Raw genomic sequence first — 10,430 nt, forward strand, 5'->3', positions numbered from 1 at the left:
GCTCTTGGTTGCAAGATTACAATTAATCAAATCTTCAGGATTATGCATGTACCCCCTTTTTAGAATGGCGCAGGAACGCGCACCGGGTCCTCTAACTGTGGAGGAACTGTAGCATGTATAGCGCAATATCACTACATAATTGAGGGTGCTCTGTAACCGTAAGGTTACCAACAAGCGACAAAGGTCGTCATCGTCAGTACTATAGAGCCGGGGTAGCTCGACTTGTTTCAACCAGTCGTCTCCATGCAAAGCGATCTTGAGCCACTTGTCGCCAATTTTCCAATCATTTGAGAAGTCGCAAATCACTTTCGTCCTGGTCGAGCCAGCTGGCACGTTAAACGTTGTACGTTGGGAATCTGTCAAAGCAGTACCTGTAGTTCGTGATTCATATGCTTCCGCCACTCTCCGCTTTCAGTTTGTACTCCGCCAAATATCGTTCGCAGTCCGTTTTACTCGAGCACGGCAAGGACGCGTACGTACTCCGTGAACAGCGTAAGGGCTTTCATTCTATCAACCATTGCCTACTTCACAATCAACAGTAAAGACGAATATGTGTATTGTCAATCACCACTCACCAGCGGCATCCCGGCCACGGGTCAACTATACCAGCCATAACACATCACGACTAACTCATCAGTGGCTAGATCTACCGATAAACGACCAGTGACGAACTCAGGATGTACCAGTTCTACCGAAGAACGACCAGGAATCGCCGTGACGATTGACAAATAATTCAGCAAGAGCCAGGTCTATTGACAAACAACCTAGAAGCAGATGGAACAGCCGGCGTACTGTTAAACTCGTTTTTAATTTTCGACTTAGTTTAAAAGACACTCACAACGCGCACTTTCAAATAGAGAAAAGCTTCACCGTGAATAACAACTGTGGCATTTTACCTCGCGCAATAGCCTGGAATTTTAACGTTGTTAATAAATTGCTCCTAGTCTGTTTATTCTAGAATACTAATTTACTTGGTGTTGTGGATTTTACTTGTTGGGAAAAATAATAAATACTAAAATAAATCAAGCGTTTCTTATTGACGGATTTCACGCCAAATCGTCTATGGGGTTGGTAGCACCCTCTCAGAATTCAATTAAACTTTTTGTGTGTAAAGAGTTCATGTAAATAAACAGCTTTGTATACATCGTTTTCCGAAAATTGGTCTAGACTAACTTTTGGAAAGGGCTTAAATTTTTTTCTCTTTTTTATTATAAAAAATATAACTCGGAAATTATAGGACCTACAAAAAATGATCTATGGGTGACTTTTAGAAAATCTTCTAAATTTTCATAAAAAATACCGAAAAAATAATAATTAATTTCTACACTGAGGAAAAAACTTTTTTCCCTATTTTGCAATATATGGAAGAATTGTAGCACATATAATTATCTATCTTTGAAAAAAAAATCATCAATTTTCTGAGATGGGCTCTTTTGGAAAATCGAATTGTTTTTTATTTTTCAGTGTAGAAATGATTTTTATTTTCACTTTTGTAGGTACAGGTATACCTCGATAGTACGTACCCTCGTTAATACGTATAGTACGAACATTTTCCAGCAACACTTTATTTGTTTCATTCGAATCTTCACAAAGGGCAAAGCCATTGATATAAAAAAATTAAAAATTAACTGGTATTTTTCGACTGATATATATGTATCGAATGATTGTGGTTTTGGCCGTTCAGTCATTAAATTATCGTAGACGCTAGATTTTACTTTTTACGCCAACGTTTCGATCACGGATTTGGATCACTTTGAGCCCTGATGAAGCTCGAAATCTGTGATCGAAACGTTGGCGTGAAAAGTAAAATCTAGCGTCTACGATAATTTAATGACTAAACGGTCAAAACCACAATCAATCGATTAACTGCTATATTAAATCAATACCACTAAAATATATATTTATTCAATAGTATATACAGATTTGCGAATTTCATGCAATATTAAGCGTAATACAACAATGCTTCAAAACCTAAAATTGTGATTCGATAGCACGTACATTTCGGTAATACGTACGCTAAATAAAGCAAACGTGTACGTACTATCGAGGTTTACCAGTACTATAATTTTCAAAAATATGTACTTGATTACCTTTTTTCCGGAAAGGACTCAAAAAAGTTTTTGTTAGAAAAACTTTTTTCCCTTAACTATGCCCATTTTGTGATGTATGGGAGAATTGTAAACCACATAATTGTCTATCTTCAAAAAAAATTTCATCAATTTCTGAGATGGCCTTTTTTGGAAAATCGATTTTTAATTTTTTAAATGCTTTTTTCTCAGTGTAGAAATTAAATATTATTTTTTTCAGTATTTTTTTATGAAAAATTAGAAAATTTTTAAAAGTCACCTGTTGGGGCTTACCAGATAGCTGGCTGAGATCCGGAGGATTTTCTTCCGTGTCTATCGACACGGCCCAGAAGTTACCGATGCGGTAGAATACCTGCTGCTGTAGATTCGAGTGCCGCCTTCCACGTGGCTAAACGGCTTACAAAATAGCGATCACCTGCATAATATCATACAGAACACAGAAGAACTTCACTTGCATTCGAGTGGAATCTTTATACGCGATCGATAGGCTTAACTGTTGCCTAATTTAGCTCAATATAGCACAGACACTTTATACTGTGGTTGACCAGTGGCAGATTAAGAATTTTCACATTCGAAACAAGGATAATAAAGCGATCCGTTTACTTTGGGGTTTATTACGTAACTCCTGTTGCCTTGAACTAACTATGGGTTGGTTCAAAACTATTTACACTATTTACAAATCTCTTTCTTCGTGGTTGCCTGGAGAACGAAAATAGCAACACGTGACTCCTCGGCTCACTTCGTGTATTTCCGCAAGTAATGGATCATCGAAGTTGTAGAAAAAACCAGTAAACACTCAGGTGTTACTCGTCGACAGCTGGGAAGAAAAAGACCAAGCGGGCACAGGTAAGGGATTGGAACCGCAATTACCTGCTAGATTCCCACGCAGACATCGAGCATCATTTGGCGTGCTCTACCAGGTCTCCTTCACGGTCAGCAGAGTTTGGGAAGTCCGGAACTGGAAGCAATGCTATTTTAGCAACGGGTCTGATAACGGCGTCTGACGTTGCTGTTTTGATGGTGACCACACGGGTTATGCCAGCCTTGCCATGATGCGTTTTCGGGATTTTTCCGCGAGGCCATTGAAGTGGCGGTAAATTATCGTCCTTGATGATTACAATTCTGCCAGGCTCGAAGCTAACGGGTTGCTTGCAGCCCTTGGTGGCTCGTGACTGAAGCTGTTGGAGATATTCCGGATACCATCTTGACCAGATTCTTTGAAAGCGTTTCTGCGTCATTTCCCAATGAGACAATCGGTTATCTGGAACGTGTTGAAAGCTGCGCTCAGGAACAGATTGAAAGCTGGTTCCAATCAAGAAATGCCCTGGTGTCAACAGTGCCAAATCAGATGGGTCGTTTGGGAGGAGTGTGAGAGGCCTAGAGTTCAGACACATTTCAATTTGTGCAAGCAGGGTACCCATGTCTTCCTGTGTAACATTGGTAGTGCCAATTTCTCTCAGCAAATGGGTTTTGGCGGACTTGACGGCTGCCTCCCAAAGACCACCAAAGTGGGGAGCCCGCGGGGGGATGAAACACCATTTTATTTCATTATCTGTAGACCGATCACGATCTGCCTTCGGTCTTTAAGATTAGATCATTTTTTGTAGGTCCTATAATTTTTGAGTAATATTTTTTATAATAAAAAAGAGAAAAAAAATTAAGCCCTTACCAAAAGTTAGTCTAGACTAATTTTCGAAAAGCTAAGTATGCAAAGTTGTTTATTTTCATGAACTCTTTATACACACTAAGTTTCAATAAATTCTGAGAGGGCCATGACAACCTCTGGTCTAGTTGGCGTGAAATCCGTCTACTGCAGTTTTGCCCCAGAGATAACTGTTTGGACTAAACTTAAATCGATCAGCAACAACCGTTTGTTTACAGATTTCAACAAGATCAAATACCGTGCCTGCGGGTAATTCCGTGCAGCACATTGTTTCGCGCACTCATCCTAAAAGTCAATTTTTCAACAGTAAATTTCACTAAAACATCATTAATAAGTATACTATCATGTTATACCATGTTTCTTTATTGTTTTTGTTAAAAACTGACAACTTTTGCTTCGTTAGTCTGGCCAAACCAAATGCTATTTCATTGCACGCTGACCAAAGCGTGATTTCCGAATGTTTTCTTAACAATTGTTCTAAGCGGAGGTCTAAATTATCGGAAGGTTTTTTTCGCTCCAAAAACTATTTTTTATTATGAATTTGTGCTACACAGGTACATAGATGTATATTTAACCGTTTTATGGAAATAGTTATGAATAACTCATTTTTCTGTTTGTTTTGTTTAAAGATTTGTTGTGAGCGGAATTAAGAGCAGATAAATTAGTATTGTTTATAATTCCGCGCAGATGTAGCAGGCTCATATCGGGAAAACAACGGATAGCAGAATATGCATTACTCTTCAGAAAACTGTGTAGCCACGTTGAAGAAAGTCAAATAAGGTTGTTCAGTACGGAAATTTGCGAAAATGTTCAGGATTCCGGTCAGTATCTTACGGAATTAAAAGCACCAAATGCACAGTGATACAAAATCAGTGAACCAAAACGTACGCACTAGAGTTTTGAGTAGGAAATCTTGGTTTTAGGTTTGTGGAACCTTGTGCAAGAGTTTCTTGAGACTAAAAAATCTATCGTTTGGTGGAATTCAACTTTTGATTAACAAAAAACTCATTTTTCTTCAGTTTCAATATAACACATTGATGTGTTCTGAGAAGTTTTAGAGCATATTATTCTAAGAAATTTTGCTTAAGACAGTAATCTACTATCTCTTCAGCGAAGATAGAAGAATCCTATTTCTTATACAAGAAACGTTAAAATCAATTTTTCTATTTTTGCTCTTTTAGTAGTTGATGTATGATTTTTCTATGTTCTATAAAGTTGTGAATTTGAAATAAATAAATATGAAAAATGCTACAAAATCCAGAAGGTTTCTAACTCACCATTTGAATTTTTTACACAGATCATAACATTGTCTGCGCCTCAAGTGCGCGGAATTACCAGCAATCACGGTACTAGGGTTTCTCTAGAGAAACTCAATTAAGAGAATATCCAAGGTAACTCAAACTCATTTGATTGTCTGTCAAATCATGAATTAACGAAACCTAACGAACATGAATCTGTGCAATTAGATAGGAAGTATTCATACTCATGCCTAATGAATGACTTGACCATTCTCTCAATTGAATTTCTCAAGGTTTTTCGTTAGTTTTGCATATTAACGTTAGTTTAAGAAAAACCGAACTGGGGTGTACTGACTAGGAAGGGAGAGCTATTTTTATGTTCCATGACACGTTAGTTTTACTAATATTTGAAACTAGTTAATTGCCCGATCTTACTCTCCTTTGCCTCTAAGTCACTTGTACATCTGTTATTGTAACGAAAGTTCTTATAATCCAAGAAACAAAACCCTTTTCCTTCATTTGAATGTTGTCCCCAGCCTTTTGTATATCTGTCTTCTTCTCGGTAATTTCTAAAAATCGGCACAAACCTTTTTTACATTTTTAAACCTCCGTATTGTTAATGGCCACCCTATTTCCCCTTTCAGAAATTTAGCCATTTGTACAACTACTATCGTTCCAAATGGAAGACAAAATCACCACTTTACCCATTTGAGCCTTCTTTCCCCATTGTAAGAGACCGTCTCCTTCTTTTATCAAAGCCCCTGCGCTGATTCTAGTATGTCAAATTAAAAATCATGTGTTTGACAAGCCACATTTGATGAAGTACCGTCCAGACATTCCGTAATTATGGTAAAACACACATTCATACTCACGTTCCCCCTGTCCGCTCCTTCCCAGTCAGCTTCCCCTTCTGTCACATAGCCAATCAGTCATCGGTTTGCTCCATTAAAATCCATATAACCGAAAATAAATAAAGGTTTTTCCATATATCTCTCCTCGGTGGAATCACCCTCTTTTCTCACAGTCACTTGCACAACTGCAATCGGTTTAAATACAAGGAAAACGCTATACCTTTTACTTATTTTGATCTTCTACCCCCCCTCCTTGTTAGGGACCCCTCTTTTATCAACCCCCCCCCCCCCCCAGTGCTGATTCCCTTATGTCAAGGAACATGTGTGCCAAATTTGGCGGAGAATGGTTGAGGCGTTCTGGAGTTATGGCGGAACATCCAAACATACAAAATCACGCTTATTATTATATATATAGATAGAAGATGTCAAACAAAGCTTAATAACACAAATGACAATATTTATATGGCCATGAACCTATGAATTTAATCATAAACCTACAAAGTGCAACATAGCAAAGTTAAATTATTTACGTAATAAAGTTTTCAGTTTACTTCAACCTAAAGTTTTGATCATGGGAATGCAAACAGGTTTACATGAATAATTTTTATATTTTACATCAAATTGTTTGCAACGCATCCATCCATCAGAGGATTTCATTCTGTTTGTCGACTTATTTCGAAATGGTTATAAAACTCACTAGCTTTGACCCGGACTTAGCTTGGCTGCATTGGTTTAGGTTGTGGAGATCTAACAGCAAACTACCAGCAGCCCGGGGAGTTTGTGCTTTGATCTGCTTAGTTGCATTCGTATTAGTCCCAGCCTCATTGGGCGTTGTTAAAAATCTCAATGGTGGACCACCGCTGATAAGAGCACTTGGGGAATTAATTTGCTTTAGTATGGCTGTCTTCGGGATTTGGTCTTTAGTTTATCACAGACATCAGCTAGAACAAGTTATCCATCGTTTGAAGCTTCTGTTTGAAATTCGTTGAGTAATTCGTTTTTAAGACAATACCAAAATAACTAAATATAGTTTACAGTACTACAGAAAGAGGAAGACCCGGAAACGCATGCAATAATTTTGTGCATTCAAAACAATTCCCATCGAATTTCTTATGCAATGATGCGGTTTGCATTTGTAATAACGACTCTATATTGTATTGGACCGTTCATATATACTTTATTTTGTATCACTTTTTTATTCTATGAACCCACTCCATTTCCAACAGGTTTCGAGATTAGGTAAGTTTGAGTATACCAAGTAAATATCGACACATTTTAAATATCGTATCACAGTTTTTATTTTCTAGAAAGTGACTCGGACATCTTGCAGTATACATTTAGTATGATATTTTTTATTCCATCCGTAATCGTCTTAGCCATTTGTTCTGTAGTGACACAAACATTATTTGCAAATATTCTTAACCATTGTACAGCGTGCTTTAAGCTATTGAATCGTTAAATTCAGCTTCTGGAACAGCTGCCTACCTTGAATCGGAAACCAGCTTTCAAAGAAAACCAGCGCCTCTGGTGGAATAAGATAGCCGACGTCGTTGAGCTTCATAATCATAGTTTCGGGTATACATTTAGTAGAATCATATCATATTTACGATCATATATTACACTCCTTAAACTTTCTCAACTCATTTTAAAACACTAATCGTCATAATGTACATTTTTGAAATCGTTTTCAGATGCGTACAATTATTGGAAAAAAGTATTAACGGCGTTTTGCTGGTACACTACCTTGGGAGCGCTGTGGTTATGTGTACGCAGTTATTATGCTTTATCATATTTTCTTTGGACAGTTTTATGATACTGCGATTGGTAATCGTTTTGTTATATACAATGCTGAATGTTATCCTTTTTTCATTACTCGGAAATCGTTTAACTGTAGCTGTTAGTAACTAATCCGAATATACTCGGTCGGTATCTAAAACTCTATATTTTTATAGAGTTCATCGGTGACAGATGCGTTATATAATTACACTTGGTATGATAAGCCGATAATCGTTCAAAGAACAATAGCATTTATGATGGCACGAGCTCAACGTCCCATTGGAATAACCATCGGTAATTTCTTCAATTCGGACCACCAAAGTATGCAACAGGTGTTACATTCCACGTACACGTATTTTTTGTTCATTAAAGAAATGTACCTACGCGTAGGATGATTTTAGCATAAGTTTATTGATTAAGATGCTTTAATACATCCTTTACATTTTTGACGTAGGACTACGTCTTTGTTTACTATACTGAGACTGGGTAGCACTTTATGAAAACGAAAATAGAAGTGTAACGTTTGAATGAAAGATTTCAAATACTAATAACTACTAAACTACTGAACGAAACTGAACAATTTGTATGTCGTTGGATAGATAAAATGTCCAGCAATTTTACAGGAGATAAAAGAGCAATTTTAAGGAGGGCGTAAGAGGGGGGGTTCCTATACAAATGAAACACAAATTTCTTCAAAACTCGAGAACTCAAGAACAAGCAAATGGGACCAAATTTGGCATGTGGGGGTTTCAGAAGGCAGGATTTTTTCAACGGTGTACTGAGACCTCTTCCCCTTCTAAGAGGGGGAGCTCCCATACAAATGAAATACAAATCTCCTCAAAACTCTAGAACTAATCAAGCAAATGGAACCAAATTTGACATATAAAGGTGTTTGGAGGTAAGATTTTTTTCTATGGTGTGCTGAGACCCCTACCCCTTCTGCGAGGGAGGGGGGGGCTCCCATATAAATGAAATACTAATTTCCTAATAACTCTAGAACTAATCAAGCAAATGGAACCAAATTTGGCATGTGGGGGTTTTAGAAGGCAGGATTTTTTTCTATGGTATAATGAGATCTATCCGTCTTTTAACAGAGGGGGGAGGGGAATTTTTTCTATGGTGAATTAGAACTTTGGTTTCTTTAAGAAGGGAGATCCCATACAAATTAAATTCGGATTTCTTCATAACTCGAGAACTAATCAAGCAAATGGAACCAAATTTGGCATATGGGAGTTTTTGGAGGCATGAATTTATTTTGAATTTATTTATTTTATGGTCGTTTGAGAGCCCTCACCCCTGTGGTAGGAGGAAAAGGACTCTCACACAAATAAAACAGAAACTGGTCATTCATTACCATTTCAACTTTTATGATGCACACAAGTGATTTTGACGTAGGACTATGTCTTTGTTTACTATACTGGGACTGGGTAGCACCTTGTGAAAACGAAAATAAAAGTGTAACGTGAAAGATGAAAGATTTCAAATGCTAATAAGAAATGAAAGATGAAAGATTTCAAATGCTAATAACTACTAAACTACTGAACGCAGCTGAACAATTGATATGTCGTTGGATAGATAAAATGACCAGCAATTTTATACAGGGAGTAAGAGATCAATATTAAGGAGGACGTAAAGGGGGGGGGCTCTCATACAAACGAAACACAAATTTCCTCAAAACTCGAGAACTAATCAAGCAAATAGAACCATATTTGGCATGTTGGGGTTTTATAAGGCAGGAATTTTTTCTAAGGTGTACTGAGACCCCTCCTCCTTTTAAGAGGGGGGGGGGCTCCCATACGATTGAAATACAAATTTCCTCATAACTCTAGAACTAATCAAGCAAATGGAACCAAATTTGGCATTTGGGGGTTTCAGAAGGCAAAAATTTGTTCTATGATGAATTGAGACCCCTCCGCTCTTTATGAGGGGGGCTCCCATACAAATAATATACAAATTTCCTTATAACTCAAGAACTAGTCAAGCAAAAAGAACCAAATTTATCATGTAGGGGTTTTTGAAGAATTTTTCTATGGTGTACTGAGACCCCTTCCCCTTCTAAGAGGGGGGTTACCATCCAAATGAAATACAAATTTCCTCATAACTCTAGAACCAATCACGCAAATTTTGGAATGTGGGGGTTTCAGTAGGTAAGATTTTTTTCTATGGTGAAAAGAGATGAGTTTAGGAGGGGTGCTCCTATACTAATAATATACAAATTACCTCATAACTCTAGAGCTAATCAAGCAAAAAAAACAAATTTTGCATGTGGGAGTTTTTGGAGGCATGAATTTATTTTATGATGGTTTGAAACCCCTCACCTCTGTGGTAGGAGGATAAGGACTCTCATACAAATAAAAAAGAAATTTTTGGAGCTTTGGCTTTAATGCTGTTTGTAACTAATGGCCCTTTTAAAGATCACAAGCGAGTTAAAGTAAGCTTATTGAAACATGTCAAGCTACGCATAATCATATTTAATACAATAATCTGTGGGCTGGTCATTCATTACTATTTCACCCTTTATGATATACACAAGTGGTTTTTAAAAGAAATCTCCATGTCTCAATGGTTGCAGGCGTTGAAGTTTACATTAGTCTTTGATCTAATGATCTGATATAGTCCTACGTCACCCTTTCGTACAACCCTTAGGGCTGTATACCTTGTAGTTTTTTAATGTTTGGTAATATGTATTGATTTATTGCTTGATTGATTGACGGGTTTACTTTCAATCATGTATAGGATTGCGCAATGGGGAGACATAATAAAAACATAGTTTTATTTACTATATTGGGGTGCACTTTAGAAGTACGAAAAATGG

The 10,430-nt window shown here is 37.2% G+C and overlaps 1 protein-coding gene across 1 annotated transcript; it reads right to left on the minus strand.

Annotated features, from left to right (window-relative positions):
- Window positions 1–2,986: 2,986 nt before the first annotated feature.
- Window positions 2,987–3,508, minus strand: LOC128745701 (uncharacterized). The gene has a single exon (XM_053842780.1). It carries the CDS (start codon window positions 3,506–3,508, stop codon window positions 2,987–2,989), a length of 522 nt encoding a protein of 173 aa, XP_053698755.1.
- Window positions 3,509–10,430: the final 6,922 nt, after the last annotated feature.

This window comes from Sabethes cyaneus, chromosome 1, assembly GCF_943734655.1.
Source record: "Sabethes cyaneus chromosome 1, idSabCyanKW18_F2, whole genome shotgun sequence".
Lineage (NCBI taxonomy): Eukaryota > Metazoa > Arthropoda > Insecta > Diptera > Culicidae > Sabethes > Sabethes cyaneus.

Excerpts from the sequence above, each read along its gene's own strand:
- LOC128745701 (XM_053842780.1), bottom strand. The coding sequence starts at position 3,508 with ATGGGTACCCTGCTTGCACAAATTGAAATGTGTCTGAACTCTAGGCCT.